At 34.4% G+C, this 22849-nt stretch overlaps 5 protein-coding genes across 5 annotated transcripts; 4 read left to right on the top strand and 1 right to left on the bottom strand.

Annotated features, from left to right (window-relative positions):
* Positions 1-2240: 2240 nt before the first annotated feature.
* Positions 2241-8493, top strand: LOC110712504. The gene is made up of 5 exons (XM_021890969.1): positions 2241-2762; positions 2850-4225; positions 7219-7626; positions 7718-7944; positions 8028-8493. Exons 1-5 carry the CDS (start codon positions 2677-2679, stop codon positions 8277-8279), a joined length of 2349 nt encoding a protein of 782 aa, XP_021746661.1. The 5' UTR covers positions 2241-2676; the 3' UTR covers positions 8280-8493.
* Positions 8494-11796: 3303 nt separating this feature from the next.
* On the top strand, positions 11797-12924 carry LOC110714422 (uncharacterized mitochondrial protein AtMg00810-like). The gene has a single exon (XM_021892935.1). It carries the CDS (start codon positions 11797-11799, stop codon positions 12922-12924), a length of 1128 nt encoding a protein of 375 aa, XP_021748627.1.
* Positions 12925-14955: 2031 nt separating this feature from the next.
* On the top strand, positions 14956-18080 carry LOC110712497 (60S ribosomal protein L34). Its single transcript, XM_021890964.1, has 4 exons — positions 14956-15116; positions 15235-15314; positions 17548-17657; positions 17756-18080. The coding sequence occupies exons 1-4, from the start codon at positions 15038-15040 to the stop codon at positions 17847-17849; spliced, it is 363 nt and encodes a 120-aa protein (XP_021746656.1). The 5' UTR covers positions 14956-15037; the 3' UTR covers positions 17850-18080.
* Positions 18081-18237: 157 nt separating this feature from the next.
* LOC110712489 (kunitz trypsin inhibitor 2-like) lies at positions 18238-20931 on the top strand. Its single transcript, XM_021890957.1, has one exon. It carries the CDS (start codon positions 18557-18559, stop codon positions 19214-19216), a length of 660 nt encoding a protein of 219 aa, XP_021746649.1. The 5' UTR covers positions 18238-18556; the 3' UTR covers positions 19217-20931.
* A 66-nt stretch (positions 20932-20997) lies between these two features.
* LOC110714411 (trypsin inhibitor BvTI-like) lies at positions 20998-21603 on the bottom strand. The gene has a single exon (XM_021892923.1). It carries the CDS (start codon positions 21601-21603, stop codon positions 20998-21000), a length of 606 nt encoding a protein of 201 aa, XP_021748615.1.
* Positions 21604-22849: the final 1246 nt, after the last annotated feature.

Here is a 22849-nt window from a genome sequence, read left to right as displayed (position 1 = left end):
AACAAAAACATAAATGATATATTCACAAAATCACATGATGCTTGCAATATGCTCACATAGACAAGACAACTTTAGAAAAAAAATATTATTTGATTGGATTATGTTTATTTGTCATTGATTGTTTTGTAATACGAATATCTGTTGCTAATAGCTTAATATTAGCAAGTGACTCTTGTACTATTATTAATTTCCTTGTAAGTTCGATGATACTGATTGCACACCTTCCTTGATTTCTTAGTTTGCCAAGAGTGCCAACATCTTGTTTGGAAAAACCGAAGAAATTAGGAGGAGGAAATTACTCCGATCGTATCAAATGAATGATTCGGTTAACATACATACATTCATACTTGTATTGTCAATCATTTAAAACAAAATCTAGAAATGATCTTCATGTATATTATTTCAATTCGTGCATCATATAACTCAATTAATGCGCTAATAATAATCTTAATTAACATTTGGACAGTGGATTACTACGACATTAATTGGCCATGATTTGCATATTTTAAGCTATTTTCATTTGGATTTCATAGGATTTTTATCAATCAAGTATTTAAAAGCTTGATTATTCTATATATTTTTTGTAAGAGAAAACTGCAAAGGTAATGATATGGGCAAGATTTGATCTCAAGTCTTGACTCTTGAGTACTACTCCTCAATACTTTAAACAAGTAAACTAGTTAATCATCTAATTGATTACCCTGTATGTAAAGTTTGAGGGTTTTTTTGTGTGTCTAAAGTACTGCAGTGTAAAATATGGTGGTAGATGAAAATTAAAATGTTAAAGTTGACTTTTGGAACTAGTTTTGTTATTTTCTTAAAAAAATTAAAAATCTCTTAATTCGTTAGTATTAATAGCAAAGTAGAATGAATTCCTACAAGTACTAGTAGTAGAGGCGTAGAGCCCTTTATGATAGTAACGCTAATTACTCTCCTAATACTTTACACTTACGGAGTACCAATTACCAAATAAGTCATCTACAATGGAATGCAAATTGTGTGTACTTCTCAATGCCAAAATACCAAAAAAAATAGTTGACTATTAACATATACGAAGTACAACCTAATAATTTATAAGTTTTTTTTGGTAGAAAACATACGACCTAATTAAGTCTTTATCAACCAACATTGCGTCATTAAATTAGTGTAATAAGTCAAAAAAAGTGAGGTCTAATTCCAATAATAATAAAAACGTTGTATTTTAGTTTAGCCCATTTTAAACTCCACCGACCCGGTCGGCCGGTTGGACCCTCCTTTCCAATACTTAAGAAGGCATTTTCCACCACTACCCCAAAACACACTTCCTTCACTCGCCATGCATAATTCTACCTTTTAACGTTTTAAAAAAGCCAAAAATTTGTATGCATGCATGTATGGAATATACATTGTACTCCGTATACTTGCATCATTGTACTTAATCCTTTTATAATCTTTTAATATCTATTTAAAAAATATATAAAAAAATATTTTGAAAAAAAAACATATTAATTATTTAACAATTATGTAGTGAACTAGTGATCATAAAGAAATTACACTATGTACATTGATATTGCATGTTCCATGGCACCTACATAAACTCCAATTTGTAAAAGGTGACTTTAGAATGAAATACTCTATAATCCATATTAGTTAGTGTGATAAAGGCTTCTCGTCTCCTAATATAAAGTGTTATCGTTTGCATTTTTTTAAATGTATTTTGAATATTTCAAAATTTTCTAATATGATTTTTTTTCGTTGCCTAAACATCGACTTTTTATTACACTAATATATAAGAAAGAAAAACATTACTATATTAAGTACAATATTATTGGTTTCAATATGTACGGAGAATTTACCAACTTTCACATTAACATAAATTTAAATACGCATATGAAATTATGAATAATTTGGATTTTTAAAATAAGTAAATGAAAATTAATATCCAGTTAATAAATAAAGTATGGTCAAAACCTTTCAGATATAGTCTAATATGACCTTTGGTTGATTTTAATACACCTCTTTATAAGAAAAAACATCGAAAATGTGTTTTTAAAACTTCTTACAATAGGTGTGTCAAAATCAATATTTAATATGTCGAAATTATTTTTAATTAAATGTGAAGTACACAAGAAATAAATACTCATAGTTTTAAGTTCATTGCACAAAAGTATACAATACACCCATTGTTCACCTGACCCATCGAAAAATATTAAAAAGGCATATAACGTGTCCGTAGCGGGAAATTTACATGCCCAAATAATAAATCAAAAGATAAAGAAAGGTCCTCCAATGATGGCAAAAAAATCTCTTCCGTCTTGTTTGGGTCAGAAAATCACTAACATTTCCCTATTTATTTCTCACATTTGTTTGGGAACAAAAACCTTTCATTTTCATCATCCTTTGAAAAATTAATTAATTTCTCTTCCAACAATCTCGGCATATTAAGTTAATGTCCAAATTTTCCTACATTTTCTGCTCAAACTTCGGTTAATTACCACTTACTCACTAATCAATCAGATTGTACTAATTACCAAATTTCCATGTCCTTAAGTCACTACTACCTTTCAACTTTCTCTTTGCTTATAATGGAGAAATTTCTTTGCTTTTTTTTAAAAATTATGGGAATTTTCCATTGTTTTTTCATGGGTTTAAACGCCAAAACCCAGTCTTTTTCTGACTAATTTGTCCTCAAAAAACATGCTGTTTGTCGGCGATTCTAGCTGGGGTTTTCTCTGGAGTTTAATTGTTGATGTTTTTGGCTTCATTTTCCGATTTTTTTGGAGGTAAGTTTGTCATTATTTGATGAAATTTGTCCAATTCGAAGAAGAGCTTGTATTGATTTTTCTTTCTTGTAAATATTATAATTGCAGGTTATTTGATCAGAAATCTGTGGAAAGGGAAAATGGATTAGTTTTGGATGAATTTGATGCAAAATCTGACATGGTTATTATCGAAAATTGCAAAAAAATGGAATTTGAGGAAATTAATGATGAAAATGAGATTCCTGAGTTGGAGTCTGAGGTAGAAAATGTGTGCAATACTAGTACAAGCAAGTATCAGTTTATAACTGGGAATAGTGTTTGTGCATTCATGGAAGAGCCTCAAACTATGAACTTTACTGTCCAACAAATGTTTGTGATATCTCATGATGATTCTCACTCTCCTCCCCTTACGCTAGAATCTCTCGAGAAAGATGATAGTCCGACCGATGTCGATTTTCGTGGAGTTTCAGTTAGTTCGGATGATGACTTGATTAGCCATGATGTTGTAGGGGTTGTTGACTTTTGTTCATTAGAGCAAAATGATTGTGTTGAGTTGAGTGAAGAAGAGGAAGAGGGGGATGTGAAACAGGGGAAAACAGAGTGCTCTGTTATAATACAGCGGAAAACAGAGGACTCTGTTTGTGATTATAGTTGTAATGAATTGGCAGTTTTGAGTTTTGATCAAGATGAAGTTCTTGAAAAAGAAGAGAGTTTTGTTGATGAAAAGGACAAAGTTGCGGAAAAGAGTGAAATTTGTGATGAAGTTCGTTCGTCTATAGCAGATAGTAATGAATTTTGGGCTAGCATTTATGATTATGATGGGTTTTTAGGTGAAAATGAGAAGTTTGATTCTACAATTGATGATATGGTGTATGATAAAGGTTTTAATGATGCATTAGACCCTGCAACTCCAGTTGGTATAGGTGATATCAGAGTGGATTATGATCACGATAGTCCAAGTTCGACAGATGGCTCTGCAATTGATCATATAAATTCCGAATTAGATGATGTTCATATTGGATTAGTTGAGCAAGAAAGTGTCAAACCTTCTTACATTGAACTAGACCCTCAATCATATTGTTCAAGAAACCATGTTGATGAACATGTGGCAAAGGATGATGAGTATTCGGATTCTGAAGACGACGAGTTTGATGAAGAAAGATTAAAGCCAAGTGACTTGAAAGAGATGGTAGGTGTAGACAATATTGAGGTAGATGAACAAATGGGAACAGATTTACTATTGGAGCAAAAGGAATTGATCCGGCAAATAAAAAAGGAAATGAGACAATTGAAGATCAGTGGACTTCCCACTATCTTAGAAGAATCTGAGTCTCCAAGAGTGGAAGAAGATTTGAGGCCATTGAGGATCGATGAACGAATCGGGCATAAAGATCGAATGGACGAGATTCAAACCTTCTACAGGAGGTATTTGGACAAGATGAGGAAGCTAGACATTTTGAGTCAGCAAACAATGTATGCAATTGGTAAGCTACTACTCCCACGTTAGTCATTTTCTTCATGTTTTACTTTGATTATGTTAGGTGATGCTTATTCTATTAAATCTTCCTTGCAAAGTATAGATTCATATGCTACTTTCTTTGAATAGATTCTACTATCTAATCAAAGTTATTCCATAATTATCAAGACCATGAATTTATATCATGAAATCTTCAAAAATTAAGACTAGTAATTAGGAAGGGAAAGGCTAGCCATGTTGCTTTTAAAAATGCTACTACTATATACACTTGTTGGATTGCTAAGTAAAGAAAAGAAGCGGGTAGTTTTTAAAATATTAATGCTATCTGGTTCAAATTTTTTAGGTTTGGAGGCTAAAGTTTAAGAATTTAATATTTTGAAAGTAATTTCCATTTTTTTTTTATTATTGAAGAAAAATACTTTTCAATATGAATGTGTGTTATTAAGAAAAGTCTTGTTATATAAAAATAGAAATTTTTTCTTTTGTAAGTAACAAAATATAGAAAATTTATACTAAACTTGTAATCAGTTTTCCGTTGTGATTAAAGTGTCTTGTCAACAAATATTTAAAATAGAAACATTCGTGAACTCTATACAGATTATTAGATTGAAAATCCACTCAATTTAACGATTTGGCACATAACAAGTTATAAAATTAAGATAATAGCCCATGAAAAGTTAATTTAAAGATGCGTTTTAGATTGGGAAATCTAAAATACCCGGTAAAAATTGCCTAAAATTCACATTTCTATTGTACAAGTCAACTCTTGGTGTCTAATTTTTATTACTTAAAACACCCTTAATAAACAATTTATCAATCTCTTCAGTATGAATAAAAGAGGTCTTGTTTCATTAAAAAAACAAATAACAAATGTCTTGGTATGAAACAATGATAAGGGCATGAGTCAATCCTAAAAAGATTACTTTGTATTTTACACTTACTTCTATAGGTTCATAGAGAAGATTAAGAACATGAATGATTGTACTCTATTTGGCACATAACCGAACTTGAAACTAAGTTTAGACTTTAGAAATCCATGATAACTTAGATAAAAAATGTACTTCAAGTCTAGAAATTGATATAAACCAATTGGAATCCAACCAGTTCAATTAAAATAGTCTAAAACGTACATTATAATAAGCTAACCTCACCACAGTCTTCAGTCCAAGATCTAAAAAAAGTAAAGCAATGATCTTGAAAGCCCAATAGAGATTAACACCAAAAAGCACTTGAAATCCGTTAACGAACTCAAACCTTCATCATCTCACTAGTATCTTTTCCTTTTCTAATGTACCCTAAATTCGATTCTTTAGTCATCGCCGGTGTATCACCCTTAGACTATATTAACTGATCTAGGAAAATTTAAGGGCATTTAGAACCATTCTCTTCTAATATTACCTCTGTGATTCAATAGTCACATCATTACCTTTTACTCCATTTTATATAAACTTTACCATGTTTGTTTATTAGTATATTTTTAAAGTATAAATTTGTTTATAAACTTTTCAAAAACATAATTAAAAATATTAATGGTCAAAAGTAATATTGACAAATATATCTCATTAAATTATAGAAATGTTAAAAAACGGAGAAAATATTCCGCTTAACTTTCTTAAAAAAAAAAAAAAAAAAAAAAAAAAAAAATTCTGCTTATCATTTTTGTGGACAAGACATCTTTGTTTATGAATGAACGAGTGAACGGCCCACAAAGATCAATCATGTGTAAGTGTAACCCCAATCAAAGGGGTAGGGGTAGGCTGACCATTTAGTTGTCCTTTATCAAATCCCTAGGTTTATTAGATCTCTTTAATGACAATTGAACTGAAATTTGCTAGTCCCACCAAACAATCATGCAAATAAGAAGTATAATTTTTCATATAATTTTTTTTTTTCATTAGACCTTCTTTTAAGAGAAATATCACATACTATTATTATGGGTCTACATCATTCCTTCTTTTTCTTTCCCACCAACCTTTTGCTGATCAAAGTGTTTTTGTATGACTGCATTTCCACTTGTCTACTCTCTCCTCCATGTATGTATATGTTGTTACAAGTCTTATTTTCATGGATTTAATGTGAGCCTTCAAATGCTTTTTCCCTCTCTTTTTTTTACCTTATATGCTGAATAGTGTGATGTCCTGTTATTTGGTACAACCATAGGATTTATTGTCCTGATTAAAGTAAGTTTTGGACGGAAAGCATAGGATCAAAATTTAAATTGACATCGATGGCCAATTGTAAGTCGGTAATAGGTGACGGTACCTTATATTAATTATCAATTATTAATGAATGTGTACATAAACTTGTAAGCCGATATTGCAACAATATCTTTAGGCCATATAAAAACATATTGGTATACAAATTTGTGTTTTATCTTAGTAGAATTACTTTGTAAAAAACATTAATATGGACATTGTAATAGACTTTTTTTTAACAAATAACTTCGTGTGAGTGTATGTACAAATTTTTAATATCTCTCTGACTTTTTATTATAAGTTTTTGTTATAATATAATTTGATTCAAAATAATATAGAATTTGTATTTAGCACTAGCTTTATATTTCTGTTTAGCCTTTTAAGATCTCAACGGTCAGTGGGTATTTTTAAGCATCTTTTCAGTCAAAGTGTGGAATTACATGCAAAGCCCTTGATCTACACTAAGAGGCATGTTAATTAAAAGGATGGAATCAAAATTAAATGACGTTGTGTTTAGCTTCAAAGTGTACAACTTGCACAGTAGCATCCTTACTATGACTCATGAAGCATAATTTGAATTCAGTATATTTTGTTACTGATTTTATAATGACCTATCTAAATTGCTTGTGCTTCTAATTTAGTAGCACAAATGCACAATAGTGGTGTCATGGATTATTAAGTGTAAACCGACCTTAAATTAGAGGTAATGGGATAATGTTGACATCATTCAATTTATGTAGTGTCGATATTGTGACTTTGCGACCATGTTTAATAAACTAAAGGACATCTGTTTGGTGTCTTGTAGTTCTTCTTCAGTTGAAAAACCAAGATTTGGCCTTGAACAAAAAAGTATCAGTTCCAGCAATAAAGTCCCTTCTAGCTCAAAACTTCTGGTCTAACAAGCTAAGAAAGCATGATCCAGTTCAGAAGTTAATTCGAGATTTGCAAAGGGACTTAGAATTGGTGTATGTTGGTCAGCTGTGCTTATCGTGGGAGATGTTGAAATGGCAGCATCATAAAGCCGAAGAGCTGCAGGCTCATGACCCTGATGGGTTCCGTCAGCACAACCAAGTTGCCGGAGAGTTCCAAAAGTTTCAAGTGCTCTTGCAAAGGTTCACCGAGGATGAGCCCTTTCATCAAGGCCCCCGAGTTCAGCACTATGTCAAGAGTCGTTGTAGCCTTCCTTCTCTTCTTCAAGTCCCCCTTATAAAAGGTAAGGCAGCCCTAATAACTCGACGTTTAAAATAACAAGTAGGGATGTATATAAGTTCCATTCTAAGTGACTCTGTAAATTTGTCCTGCAGATGATCCTAAGAGTGATTGGAGAAAAAATAATGACTGCGGAATTACAGTTAAAATGCTGAAGGATGCCATAGGGACATCAATGCGCGTATTTTGGGATTTTCTCCATGGTGATAAGGATGAAGTCTGTGCTATACCTCTGATGGGTATTCACGGTGTTCATCAGGTCGTACTACAAGATCCTTCTGATGCAGACTTACTAACAGAAATTCGTTCAAGTCTCCAAAAGGTTTATAACTTAATCTCATCTTCTGTTATTTTTCTAGTGTATGCTGTTATAATTTTGTAACATACGTTTTTTCTTACTTGCAGAAAGAGAAGAGGCTTAAGGACCTAGTAAAAAGTGGGAACTGCTTAGTAAAGAAGTTCAAGAAGCATCAAGATCAGAGAATAAGCCACGAAACACTCGTTGCACAGGTAGAACTCCGGTTAGTCTCTCGGGTGTTGAGTATGCCGAAATTGACTAGTGATCAACTCTTATGGTGCCATAAGAAATTAAACAAGATTGATATTATTGGTAGGAAGATTTACCTAGAGTACTCATTTTTGCTCTTTCCTTGTTAATTATCATGTAGCACCTTAGTATACAGTAGTACTAGTAGTATACATTACAGTAAAAGAAAGCTTTGCCTAATGCAAAGAATAGGGATTACAACAATGTATAGAAAATAATGCTTAGCTTTTGTCATATACCAAAAATGTATTATGATAAGCACATAAATTTTGTATAATAGAGAAATTAAGCAACCAAAGATGGTGCTGAATGCATCTTGCTGTACTTGCCTGTTGTAACAGAGATCTGCAGCTTTTGTTCATATTCATGTGCATAATTGAATTAAGTAAAATAAATTAACTTAAACCACTGATTAAATTATACCTGATCACTATAAACATGTTCATTTCCTCTCAACTTCTGCTTCAACCTGTGTTCGGCCTTATATTTTGTATAGCTAATGGGCTAATGTTATCGGCCCTAATTCTTTGTTAGGTTGTATATATATACTTGTTTATACAGTATTAAACTACAGAAAATTAATTCCTGACATGGTATCGAAACCTCTATACTCTAAACCCTAAAATCAATACTATAAACCCTAAAAATCTGATTTTTTTTCTACACTCTATTCGATTACTTGACAATGGTGGACAATGGCAAGATCGATCCCTCTTCCCCTTTCTATCTTGGCGCAAGAGATCAACCCGGCAACTTGATTATTCACGTGATCTTGAAGGGTGAGAACTTGACAAGGAGGAAGAAAAGCTACATCAATTTCTGGTTGGCGTTGATGATAATTTATATACCGTGGTGAAGACAAATTTGTTATCCCAGCAACCTCCTGCAACCTTAGACCGTGCGTATCAAGCATTCCTTCAAGAGGAACGTTCGCGTGGTATAGCCCTAAGCAGGCTCAAACTGAGAAGGTTGATGCTCATGTGTTCGCACTTCCTACCGACCGAAGGTCTTTTCAATCGGCTAATCGTGTTGATAAGTCGAAGCTTTATTGCTCTCATTGCAAGCGCTCGGGTCACGATAATACGGGTTGTTTTATACTCCACGGCTTACCCCCTTGGTGGCTAAAAAAGTATGGGAAAAAGGGGGTGTCGCCCCTGCGGGTCAGCCACCTCCGGGGACTGGCAGCAGGCCTCCTACCGTGGCTGCTGCTTCAGGTTCGGTGTCTTCTACTGCTGCCGCAGATCACAGCAATCCCATGGCACGAGCTAATGCCGTGGGCAGCCCTCTTGGTGCTTCTTCCTTGCCCACAAGATACTCTTTCGGCTTTGTCAGAGCTTTAACCTAAGCATATTCATATGTTGTTGAATGTGGTTAATAATCACTAACAAGATAAGATGACCAGTGAGTCTTTTTCCCTGTCTTGGATAGTCGATATTGACGCTTCCCATCATGTTACCGGTGACAGACTCTTGTTTGATGGATGTGCAACTTATATCTCCTTGTCCCATTGGTCTCCTTGATGGTGCTCATGCTATGGCCACGATGGAGGGGCGAGTGTGCTTGGCGGATGTAATTATTCTTGGGAATGTTTTATTTGTACCCAAATTAAATTGCAATTTAATATCGGTGTCTAAAATGATTGATGATTCGCATTGTTTTATCCAATTCACTGACTCTTTATGTGCTATACAAGACCAACACTCGGGGAGCCTGATTGGAGCCGGGTGAACGGATAGATGACTCTACTACTTCCGGCGAATTCCTAAAGTATGTGCGGTGAAGAATTCAGAGGTTTCTACATTTGAGTTGTGGCATCGTCGTATGGGACATCTGTCGAACAAAATTGTCAAGTTAGTGCCTGCTATTAGTGCTAGTTCTAGTAGTAAATTTTTGAATAAAGCTTGTGATATTTGTCCGCAAGCTTAACAATCGAGGGATAGTTTTCCCAATAGTGATAGTAGAGCTAGTTGTATTTTTGAAATGATACATTGTGATCTGTGGGAGTCGTATAAGACACCATCTACTTGTGGTGCTCACTATTTTCTTACTATTGTTGATGATTTTTCGAGAGGTGTTTGGGTTTATTTGATCCTTTTTCTCTTTCTTTGCTATGATTAAATGCCAATTTGATGTCACTGTGAAATGTGTGCAGAGTGATAATGGTACGGTATTCAAACACATGTTGCTGTATTTTGATGAACATGGCATTTTGTTTCAAACCTCTTGTGTTTATACACCCCAACTAAATGGTCGGGTATAGCGTAAACACCAACATATCCTAAATTTTAGTCGTGCTTTGATGTTCCAGGGCAATTTGCCGATTGGTTTTTTGGGGGGGGGGGGATGTGTACTTAGGGCTGTCTATTTAATTAATCGTACTCCATCCCGCTTGCTAGCCAATAAAACCCCGTATGAAATTCTTTTTGGCAAAAAACCTAATTTTGATGAAGTGCGGGTGTTTGGGTGTCTTTGCTTTGTTCATAATAAAGAAGCTAAGGGTGACAAATTTGCTCCTCGGAGTCGAAAGTGTGTGTTTGTGGGCTACCCTCATGATAAGAAGGGTTGGAAGGTGTATGACTTAGACACGGGTGATATTTTTGTCTCACGTGATGTTATGTTCCACGAAAATGAATTCCAGTTTATGACTAGTGACCACTCGACAACTTCTAATGTACATGTCGAAGGGGTGTCTAATGTTGATGGTGGGATCGACAATGATTTTTTGGATGATCTTGAGCATGTGCTCGAGGTTGGTGAAAAACTTATTGAGCTTGGTTCACATGGTAGCCATGACCACACCTTGCCTACCACACCTGCCACCACTACTGCTGCTACCCTGGCTGCTTCTCCTACGGCCACTGCTGCTACCCCGCATACTGCTGCTGCTGGCAGCCTGGTCCACGCCTCACCTACGGCAACCAGTGCTGATGGCAGCCCTACCGTGGCCTCCTCTGCCACTGCTACTGCTAGCAGTTCGGACAGTAGCACAAAGGCGATTTTGGGCTCTTCTACTCTTAATTTGGGATGTGGTCAACGTCATCGACATCCTCCGAGTTGGCACAGTGATTATGTCGCACATACTTTTTCTCTTCCCGGTCCATCTATCTCTCATAACTCATCGACTACTTCATCCTCCTCAGGTACTTCCTATCCTTTAGCACATTTTGTGAATATTGTGATAAATTTTCTATACGACACCGTGTATTTATTACAGCTGTAGATATGGCGGTTGAGCCTCGTAATTTCAAGGAGGCTATGCAAGATGAGGGGTGGAGAGAGGCGATGCAAAAAGAAATTTCCGCATTGGAAAATAATGAGACTTGGGTGATGGAAAAATTACTTCTGGGTAAGAAAGCTCTTAGGTGCCGATGGGTTTACAAGGTCAAGCTTAATTTTGATGGCTCGTTGAAAGATTGAAGGCTCGTCTTGTTATATTCGGTAATCATCAGGTTGAGGGTATCGATTATAATGAGACATTTGCTCCCGTTGCTAAAATGGTCACCGTTCGTGCTTTTTTGGCTATTGCTGCTACGAAAAATTGGGAATTGCACCAAATGGATGTCCATAATACTTTCCTTCACGGAGACCTTGATGAGGAGGTCTATATGACGCCACCTCTCGGCTTCCATGGCACCCAACCTGGCATGGTATGGCGCCTTAAAAAGTCTTTGTATTGCCTATGACAAGCGCCTCGTTGTTGGTTTTCCAAATTGGCCAACTCTCTCAAAAGGTACGGCTTTCTACAATCGTACTCTGATTACTCTGAATCATGGGGCTATTCATCTAAGTGTTCTGGTGTATGTTGATGATTTAATAATTTCGGGGAATGATTCTTCTACAATTTCAACATACAAGTCATATTTGAGTGATTGTTTTCATATGAAAGATTTAAGTGTGTTGAAGTACTTTCTTGGTATTGAGGTTGCCCGTAATCCGGAAGGCATATTTTTATGTCAACGGAAATATACTCTTGACATTATTGCAGAGTTTGGTTTACTAGGGGCACGTCCGGCAGGCACTCCGATTGAGCAAAATCATACTCTGGCTAAATCAGAGACACCTCTTATTGATGACCCCGAAATGTATCGGCGTCTTGTGGGTCGTTTGATCTACTTGTCTTTCAGTAGACCTGATTTGGCGTATATAGTTCATATCTTATCTCAATTTATGCAACAACCTCGTCAAGACCATTGGGAGGCAGTATTTCGTACGGAACGCTACTTGAAAGGTTGTCCGGGTCAAGGGATCCTTTTGAGTTCAGATTGTGATCTACATTTGACAGGTTGGTGTGACTCGGATTGGGCTAGTTGTCCTTTGACGAAACGATTGATTTCTGGTTGGTTGATGCTTCTTGGTGGTTCTCCGATTTCATGGAAAACCAAGAAACAACATATAGTCTCTAAGTTTTCTGCAGAGGCGAAGTATCGTTCAATGTCGACAATTACTTTAGAGTTTAAGTGGTTAAAGACTCTTCTTGACAGTTTGGGAGTCTCGCATCCGCGTGCGATGAGCTTGTTTTGTGATAGTCAATCAGCGTTATATATTGCGCAGAATCCGGCGTTTCATGAACGCACTAAGTATATTGAGGATGATTGTCATTATGTTAGGGATGCAATTCAGGAAGGGGTTATTAGTCCGTCTTATGTGAAGACAACTGATCAACTTGCCGATATATTCACTAAGGCCTTAAGCAAGAACCAATTTTTGTATTTACTTGGCAAGTTGGGCATTTGTGATTTGCATGCTCCAACTTGAAGGGGGGGGGGATGTTAGGCTTTATATTTTGTATAGCTAATGGGCTAATGTTATCGGCCCTAATTTTTTGTTAGGTTGTATATATATACTTGTTCATACAGTAATACAACTACGGAAAATTAATTCCTGAGAACCTGTAAACTTCCATTTTTTAATACAAACTTTGTTGTTGAAGTAAAGGAGAGTGCCTAATCTATCTCTATTTTGTTTTTTTTTGAGAGGTGCCTAATCTATCTCTTAGATACATATAGTAAACATATTCAAGGGAAAATGGGAAAAACACATCTTCACATTTGGCATATTGTAATAATATGTGTTGGATGTGTCAAACTCCTCAAATTAGGAGTGTATTCCATTGACATATTTATAAAGGTTGCCGACCTTATTTATGGAATTAAGACTTTGATTGATTGATTGATATTTATAAAGGTTACCATATGTTACGAAACCTGACATAACATAGAATAACACCCTAAATCTAACTATGATATGACAAATGGTGTATTATTTCCGTCCTCAAACTATTCTTCTCTAAGACATGGGCGTGTATATTAAAAGTAAAAGTAGTACTGGTTTTTGGTAGATAGTAGATAGATCTTTACGGACGGGATGAGTGTGCTCGACCAAGCGAGTGAACTATTACGTCTTGAGTATTATCATGAAGACTTTAACCGACTAAGACAGGTGATATCTGCGTATTTTCTACGATGTATATATATATTTATAGGGTAATTGCCATTATCTTCTGATCATTACCTTTTGATTCATTATTCTTGAGTTTAATGATATTCTTTCTAGTATGTATTTTATTTTCATACCCTCCTCAAATGAGACAAGTGTGGTGCAAAATCAATCAAACAAGTTTAGTGGAGTTGGTGAGCAACTCACTCTGTTACGTCACTTACATTTGCATGGGAGTAGGAGAATTTTTTACCTTTCCTTGACTCATAAACGTTAACTTGTAAGAAGTGATGATTCAATAAAATATGATGCAAAATTTACAAAATTATGCATGATTTTTTACCACCTTATAAGTATTAAAGGGTCCCCCAAACCAAACTTGTATTGTTGGCATGAAATTGATTTATATTAGGTGCCGCTAGACTCAATCTAAACCAACCAACTAAGAGTATAAACTATAAAAATCTCAAAATATAAGTCACAAAATGTTATCCTAGTGCAATGTATGAATAGCGTAGTGCAATATAAGAGTAAAATAAAGAGACTATGAAATTGAAAAAAAAAATTGTACATCTAATATTATATAACTGAACATTTCAGTTGTAAATAAAAATGAACATATAATGTTGTTGCTTATTCATCAACATATTTTTTAAGTTTCAAATGAAATACCTTGATTTGTTCAATTCTCTTGAATGAATATCTTGCAATTTGCTGAAGTATATGATTTAATACTTATTAAATAAATCAACAATATGTTTTTTAATAATGAACAAAATGCTAATGTCTAACATTATTAATGCTAATATTAATAGAACAACCGTTACTATAAAAACGAACATTTTATACAAATGTACAAATACAAAAATTTGTATAATTAAAAAAGAAAATAAACATTTATTTTATAAGAATGAACATCATAATGAATGAAAATGAACATTTATTTTATAATAATAAACATCATAGTGCATGAAAATGAACATCATACTGCATGAAATTGAACATTTAATTATTGAGAAATACCAAATTATTGTAAAATTTGTTCAGTTAAAAAATGTTTATTTTTGTTATAATAAATGTTCATTTCTCAATGAGGGACTAACTAGAGTTGGCTGGTCTCGAGTCCAGCTATTAGCTGCTGGTTCCAACTAAAAAAAAAACTTATATAGGCCCAAACCTGCTGAGTCTACTGATCCACCTTGAATGGGCCATATTTTAACGGCCCATGAAAACAAACCCAACAACAATCCTTAACCCAAAACCCGATAAGATCGGGGCGGGTAAAGAAATAACAGCCGTTAGATCTAGGGCAAAACAAGATTAGTTCCTTCCTTTATATGATAACCTCCAACCCATCGTAAAACCCCTTCTTCCGCTTCACCCCTAAAAATTCTAGAGAGAGAAAAACTCAAGATTATAGAGGAGAGAGAAAATGGCGCAGAGGCTTACTTACCGTAAAAGGCATAGCTATGCCACTAAATCTAACCAGCATCGCATCGTCAAAACTCCTGGTATTTTTTAATTTCTTATTTCTCTTTTTTTTTTTCCCTTTTTTTTTTGATGTGATTTTTGGGTTATTTTTTTTTGATGTTTTTTGGTCGTTGTTTTAACGGCGGCGGATTATTTTAGGTGGGAAGCTAGTTTATCAGACTACCAAGAAGAGGGCTAGTGGTCCTAAGTGTCCTGTTACTGGCAAGAGAATTCAAGGGGTAATTTTCTCCATTTTTGAGCTTTTTTTTTTGTTCATTAATTGATGCTGTTTTTTTTTTTTTTTTTTTTTTTTTTTTTTTTTTATGTATTGATTGGGTATCTTAGTATGATTTTAATGCTATGTAAATGGGTGTTTATTGTTATCAGCTAATTGATGCAATTTCTCAAATTTTGATTTGGGGTTTTAGGATGAAATGAGGTATTTAGGCTGCAATTGTTGATAATCATTTCTGGAATTTATGTTAAAGTTATAATATTGCTTATTTTATTATGCATTATTTATTTAGCTGGGTTTGTTTCTAATTATTGATTAATGATGCTGAAATGTTATATGCATTCCTTTATTGTGAAATGTTGTCGAATTAAGATGTGTTAGGTCTCATTTTCTTGATTTTTATTAATCTTAATGTGAATATCTTAGCTTTAATGGAGATATTGTTGAATTTAGGCTTGTTTTAATGTGCTAATGGCGTGATTGGATTTCGTTGAACTTGGAAATTGTAGTTACTTTGTATTTTTTCGAATGAGACGCATGCTATTTTTACCCGAGAATTGTTAACAGGTGGTTGTGGAATTGGGGTTTTTATAAATCATGTTGAATGAGAAACTTGTATATCGTGTGTTTGTGGAATGCGAATAGCTTTAGCCTTTTAATGCTGCCCAGTGATGGAAAATCATAAATATTGAGTGGCTGCATTTGGTAGTTTGTCATTAGGCTTTCTTCACCACCACTTATTCCTCTTCTTTTCTTTCCTCTCATCCCATCTCCTCACTTATCTCCTTTCTCCCACCTTTCTCATCATTCATACTTCTGTTCTCTACTTACACTACTACTACTACGTTTTCTCGGTGGTGGAAAAAGCCTTTTGACAAGTTCCATATGCTGATAGCTGCATATGATCTACTAAAAGCTATGAGATCTGAGGGCACTACTGGAAAATATTTTATAAAGAAGATGCCATTTGCTCTTGTGGTGACATTGCTTATTCTGCTTTAATACATGAAGAATGGTTCTATGATTTTGTAAAATTTATAAGAATACCCTTTATGGAAGCTTGTTTAAATTTTATTGAAGATTTACTACTCTGTTTGTGCAAAGTTTCCGACGCAACTTTTTTCCTCTGCAACTACAGAAGATTTACGCATGTTATTCATCTCGACAGGCAGTGTATAATATGAAGTACTTATTATTTTTTCAATATGCTTGCCAGTTGTACTTTCTGTTGATGCTTAAATTTTAAATGATTGTGGTACTTCAAACTCTTATGTCTGTCCTCCCCTGAAGTTTACTAGGGGAATTTGTATGTTACATATAATGTGTGAAAGCATTGCCCAATGATGGAAATCTATATACTTTGAGTAGTCATATGGATGTCTGTCGCTATTAGCCTTTACTTACCACCATCACCATTCACTTCATAAAGCTCTCTCTTTCTCTCCATGCATATATACTCACATGAACACACACACACATATTATCTATCTATCTATCTATCTATCTATCTATCTATTTTGATGGTGGTATGTATATGGTTTTTGTGATTGCCCTGTGCATGAGCTGCACATGATTTGTTAAAGCTATGAGATCTGAGGGCTTTTGACAAGTAGTATGACGCCATTGTTTGTTTTGTACATTATGATATTAGTTCTGTTCTAATTTATTCCATTCTTTGTACTTGTTCAGGGGTTTGGGTTTTGTTACTTATCTCCTCCTTTGGTTTAGGAAATCAGGAATCAATTATTTGTAGGGTGTTACTGCTGTAGATAAGTATAAGAGTAGCACTGAACTCTGCGTGCAATCCCCCTGACTCCCTCCTTAATGGTGGATATTTTGATGTTGTTTTATAAGCTTCATCTCCCAATGTGTTGAAATATTTTCAGATGATGATTGTTTCTGTTTAATTTGTATATCCAATCTCGATGTCAGTTACTTGTCTACTCCGTAGTAGTTAACTAAACATTTGAATCCCCTATATGTTATAACAGAGTAGATGATTTTAAATTATGTAATCAAATCTTGGGATTTTTTTGGTACAGTCATTCTGGTAGTCTCAAGGAGATTCATGAATGTATTATTTGTAAATGTGTTGAATTTTACTATTTTTTTAACAGGTTACCAAGTCTTAGATTGTTTATCATATTATATAATTTGCTGGTCAATTGGTTAACTATAAAGTAAAACCAGTCACTCTTCAACAATTTCTGAAGTTCGCCTAATTTGTGCACTTGCAGATTCCTCACTTGAGACCCACTGAGTACAAGAGGTCTAGATTGCCTAGGAACAGAAGAACTGTTAACCGTCCCTACGGTGGAGTTCTTTCCGGTAGTGCTGTTAGAGAGCGGTATGGTTCTTCACACCTGTCTCTTTTATTTATGAAATTTATTGTTTGTGATGGATTGATATTTGTTGGAAATTCCTAATATTGGTTTTATATCGCAGGATCATTAGAGCATTCCTTATTGAAGAGCAAAAGATTGTGAAGAAGGTTTTGAAGATCCAAAAAACCAAGGAAAAGCAGGCTGGAAAGAGTTGAACTTAGAAGCCATTTTTTCTGATGGTAAATTTTGGTGCTTCAGTGAAGCCAATCATGGGAATGGGGAATGTGATGTGAGATGTCTTGATAATTGGATTTGTATCTTACAGTTGGGTACTTTGAGCGTAGTTTCTAGTAGAACTTTGTCGACAACTCTGCTTTTCTGTGTTTGTTCCCTTGAAAATTTTCTTGATTTTATGTCTAATACATCTAAGATAATTGTTTGTGCAATATTAGATGATTTTTTTTTACCTTTGAATCAGCCTTAATGAGTAATTTTCTGGTGTTGTGCTCCTCTAGATGCGTTTATAAGCCTCGAAGACTTCCGAGAGGATGTTTAATATCCGTGTTGTTTTATTACACGTCTACATGTAGTAGTAATATGCAGTATGTATAGAAAAATGCATGAATATGAATGTTAAAAAAATGTGTATAATTATGAAATTAACTAATGATGTTTATGTCCCGTCAAAAAAAAAAAAAAAAAAAAAAAAAAAACTAATGATGTTTATGAAGAATGTATCAATCTCAGCACGATATTGCCATGCTGCCAGATATTTATTAAACATATTTACAGCTCATTACACTACTTTTCTTAATTTTAATATTTCAACCTTAGCAGCTTCCTAATCTTCTTTCACTCCCACTAATCTTCCACCATCTCCCTCAATTTTAGTTGGTCAACTTCCTTAAAACACCCACAAAATATGATTACTAGTCATCCTATCATCTCAGCAATCACCTTCCTCCTGATCCTCTTTCCCCCTTGTGGCAATGCTGTCCCTGCTGACAATGCCGTCTTTGACACTAAGGGCCGGCCACTCCGAGCTAAGTCAAGGTACTACATCCTTCCGGTGGCTCAAGGCCAAGGTGGTGGCCTAACAATGTCACCTAAAAACAGAACCACATTTTGTCCTCTTCATGTTGCGCAGGAGGATCAGGAAATCTACCCTGGCCTTCCTGTATGGTTTCTTCCCAAAGACTCCAGCCAACGTGTGGTTACTCTCTCCTCTGACCTCAACATCCTCTTCAATACGGTCAATATATGCCTGCAATCCGCTGGGTGGCAATTGATCGTTGATCACACCATGAGGAGGAAGTATGTGACAACCGGAGGAGCCATTGGAAATCCAGGGGAGGAGACGATAAGTAGTTGGTTTAGCATAGAGAAGGCTGGGAGAGGGGTTAATATAGATGATTATCATTATATGATTGTGTATTGTCCAAATGTTTGTCAATTTTGTATGGTAATGTGTGGACATGTGGGTGTTTTTGTTCAAGAAGATGGGAGTAGATTGCTGGGTCTTACCGATCGCCCCCTTCATGTCATGTTCAAGAAAGCTAGGAGCCGCTCAAAGTCGTCGTGAGTTTATATTGAATTGTTGGGCTGAATTTATGTTTGCCCTTTCCTCTTTTTGTGACCTCAGCTATATATCAGCTAGTGTTTTTATTCATCTCTGAAATCTCTAATAATTCACGTATAAATGCTGTGATTAACATCAGTTCATATGGATGCCGCGAGTGCAAACTCAGAAATAAGCACTTAAGTACATAACGCGAGTATCTGCTTAATAAAATTGAGTTTTATACTTGAACTCAATGTTGGTGTTTAGATGAGTATGAATGTATGATTATTCATAATCTAGTGCCTACTGATTATTACTTCGTATTACAGATCCTAGTCCCTCTTTATCCTGGGAGAGTCTATCTTACATTGGAGTAATTATTTTTTTGTTACAAATATAAGGACTTATTTGGTTGCGCTCGATTTGTACAGGTTTGCAGAGAAACCTTACATGTCCATAATTCCTTAATACAATTACTTTGTCTATTTTGTTCCCACTTTCTAATCAGATACATGTTTGTAGCATTCGCAATGCCTTTATGCATCTTGTGAGAATGTAAAACGAAGAAACTATAAATGATGAATGTTCACAGGAGATGAATTGTACTGCAGCTAGTTGGGGATATGGTGTTGTAAGTCCCATTGAAAAATATATTTGTTGATCTAGCCTCGAGTGACACTGATGATGATGCTTATATTACTGATGCAGAGTCATACAAATAAACATGTTAGCACCTAAAGTAATACAAGTAGGATTTTTATAATTAGGACTTACTGCCCTTATAGGCATCCCCTGGGTGGTGTGTGCATTGTGGTCAATTAACAAGGTTAATACTCCCTTTGATTTTGAACAAACGTTGTTTTTGTAGAAGTTGATCCAAGATAGTAATAAGCAATTCATCATATATGAAATAACATACATACACTATAAGAAGATGTAGTGTAGTTGATAGTCATGATAGATGTAAATTAAAATCTGGCTTATGAAATCGCATGCTATTGGGAACAAGATTCCTAAATTCAGCATAAGGGAATCCAATGGAGAAGAAACTCATGGGCTAATATATATATATATATATATATCTTAAATTTTTTTTTGTATTTTTTATAATTATTATTTCTTTTTTTTTTTTTTTGTATTTTTGTCTTGTTCTAATTATCTTTATGTTTTTTTTATTTAACTTCTTAGATTAGTCAAATTTAGTAAAGGGCTAACATTTGAAGTAGTATAATGGTCACAATTTTTGTATAGCAACTCAAATTGTGAGTAAAGTCCACCCAAGTTTTTTCCCTATCAACTATTTCATCCACATTAGCTCTTTTTACAGTTTTTTCTTAGGCCTTACTTTTTTTTGGATTGCACTTATTTTCAATTCAATTCAGTTTATAAAACAGGGCATTAATCTCTTTTTTTTTTTTTGACTATCAAATAATTATTCGACTGTTTTTATGTTTCCCTATTGTTAAATTGTTACAATAGCAACAAATTTATGTTAGCCTTCTAAAATGTTCCAAACATAAAAATAGTCAAGTAATTATACTCCGTACATAAAAACTTGAATAGATTATTGAAAATGATTGCCATAATACATTTATACATTGAATACGGACTACAGAGTAATCATTATTCAAGACATAATTTTATACATTGAGTACGGACTACGGAATACTCATTATTCATAACATAATTTTATACATCGAGTACGGACAACGGAGTACTCATTATTCATGACATAATTGCGCACACATACTTCCAAGGTAACTATTCCATAGAAGTTTAGTTTATTTACTATGCCGTTCGTACTACATAATTGACTTCCCAAGACTCTCGCCAGGATCACTAGCTTCCTTAAATTGAACAATAAGTGGTTCGTCATTTGTGACACCCAACAACCCATTCTCCTTAATAATACCTAAATCACCACAATTTTTTTCAACTCCACCTTCTAACGATTTACAATAAGTCCTTATCTTATAAGTATTCTTCTTTTTCCCAGCCACCTCAATGGCGAATGAATAATAGTAATCACTGGGCGCACCACTGGCGGTCACATACGATTGACCGCCGGTGGTCACTTGCCACACCCGGCCCTCGCAAAGCGTAATGTTTGCTATGAAGGCAATACTAACAGGGGAAGAAGAGGGAAGAAAGGCTATTCTAAGAGGGGAAGACAGCCTCAGTGGTACGCCAAAAGAGTTGGCTGTACGAGTTATATAGAGTGGGCATGGTGAGCCCCCTACTCTTTGCGTAAGGCTGAGACCTCCATTACTGCCGTATGGGACAATGTAGTAGGATCCGCCATCGTTCCGTACTGGTTTACCGTCGGTGTCTGCGACACCGGCGGTGAGAGTTGGGAAAGGGGAGAGACATACAAGAATGGTGAGTGCAAATGGGATGAGAGGATTCATTTTTTTCCTACTCCTTTGTGTGGTATTTGGAGGATGGATGGGATAGTAGGAAGGGAAAGAATGTATTTATAGAACGTGTTAGTCTGATTTTGTAGATGGATAGTTTCATTAATTAATTCAAATCGGCCTTAGTTTTGATTATTTCGGGTGTGTTAAGTACGGTCTTTTGAGTAGCATTTAGTAGTTTGACTTATTAAATGCTACCTCTATTTTGAATTATTTATTTGTAATGACTAGACATATTTTATTAACACTTTATGTTAAATTGTTGTAAATAATTCGAAACAGAGGTAGAGTGAGTATTAGATATAATGTAATGGAGGCCTTGTGGGGATAGTGTTTAGATTACTAGCTTTTGAAATTTAATATATTGATATATATAGTATATACTACATATATATTTATTTTATTATATCTATTTGATAAAAGCTTGTCAATAAACTACTTTATTATTAAATACGCATATTTTAATTATCTATGTTCGCGGTTCATATTATTTTATTGACAACTAATAGTTACTCATATAACTAACAAGTAACAACTATTAACACAACTGATAACTACATACCCCTACAACTATGTACATCTTTTATATAAGCTTATCTTGTTGATATGCACTCCGACTTGCATTGGTTAGTAATTGCAATCAACCTTTAATTCATCCCAAAATTTCTTTAAAAATATTATTATCCCCGGCCCTCAATTGTTTATTGTTTGATCAACTTTCATTTACAATGTTATCCTAACACCAGAATTATGGTTAAAGATGTTAGTTTAATGTGGACTTTTCTTAAGAAGCTGTTTTAATATAAAAGTCTTATGTTTGTGTTAAAAAAAAAAAAAATTCCAACGTGAAGACTCATCAGTTGAAATTAAATTTATCTTAACATAAATCTTTTGTTACAATCGCAACATGAATATGAATTGAAGAGCTATATATTGTGAGATTTAAAAAGGGGACACAATGAAGGTGAAGGAGAAAAATTAAAGATAAATTAATGTTGCAAGTTTGCAAAACAAGTTCTTTGCGGTTAAAAAAGAATCGAGAAAGCATTTGTGTTAAAATGGATTTGTAGGAAGTATTATTATAGTGCTTTTATCATATCTATCTTAACGTACACTTCCTCCCTTCTTTTTTAGTTGATGATATTTTTTATCACAACAAATAAGTTCAGTAATTATGACTGTATCTCTAATTTATCAAATAGTAAAAGTTGTAGAAAATAATATAATTGTATATATTGTA

The sequence above is a fragment of the Chenopodium quinoa genome, unplaced genomic scaffold (assembly GCF_001683475.1).
Source record: "Chenopodium quinoa cultivar QQ74 unplaced genomic scaffold, ASM168347v1, whole genome shotgun sequence".
NCBI lineage: Eukaryota > Viridiplantae > Streptophyta > Magnoliopsida > Caryophyllales > Amaranthaceae > Chenopodium > Chenopodium quinoa.
Note: the sequence above shows the minus strand (reverse complement) of the source record. Positions and strands in the feature narration are given on the sequence as shown.

What these genes read in the sequence shown, in the direction of transcription:
- LOC110712497 (XM_021890964.1), top strand. Translation starts at nt 15,038, where the DNA reads ATGGCGCAGAGGCTTACTTACCGTAAAAGGCATAGCTATGCCACTAAA. An exon ending in CTGGCAAGAGAATTCAAGGG is followed by an intron (nt 15,315 to 17,547) that starts GTAATTTTCTCC and finishes GTGCACTTGCAG; the next exon opens with ATTCCTCACTTGAGACCCAC. An exon ending in GGTAGTGCTGTTAGAGAGCG is followed by an intron (nt 17,658 to 17,755) that starts GTATGGTTCTTC and finishes TTTATATCGCAG; the next exon opens with GATCATTAGAGCATTCCTTA.
- LOC110712489 (XM_021890957.1), top strand. Translation starts at nt 18,557, where the DNA reads ATGATTACTAGTCATCCTATCATCTCAGCAATCACCTTCCTCCTGATC.
- LOC110714422 (XM_021892935.1), top strand. Translation starts at nt 11,797, where the DNA reads ATGGCACCCAACCTGGCATGGTATGGCGCCTTAAAAAGTCTTTGTATT.
- LOC110712504 (XM_021890969.1), top strand. Translation starts at nt 2,677, where the DNA reads ATGCTGTTTGTCGGCGATTCTAGCTGGGGTTTTCTCTGGAGTTTAATT. An exon ending in ATTTTCCGATTTTTTTGGAG is followed by an intron (nt 2,763 to 2,849) that starts GTAAGTTTGTCA and finishes TTATAATTGCAG; the next exon opens with GTTATTTGATCAGAAATCTG. An exon ending in GCAAACAATGTATGCAATTG is followed by an intron (nt 4,226 to 7,218) that starts GTAAGCTACTAC and finishes GGTGTCTTGTAG; the next exon opens with TTCTTCTTCAGTTGAAAAAC.
- LOC110714411 (XM_021892923.1), bottom strand. Translation starts at nt 21,603, where the DNA reads ATGAATCCTCTCATCCCATTTGCACTCACCATTCTTGTATGTCTCTCC.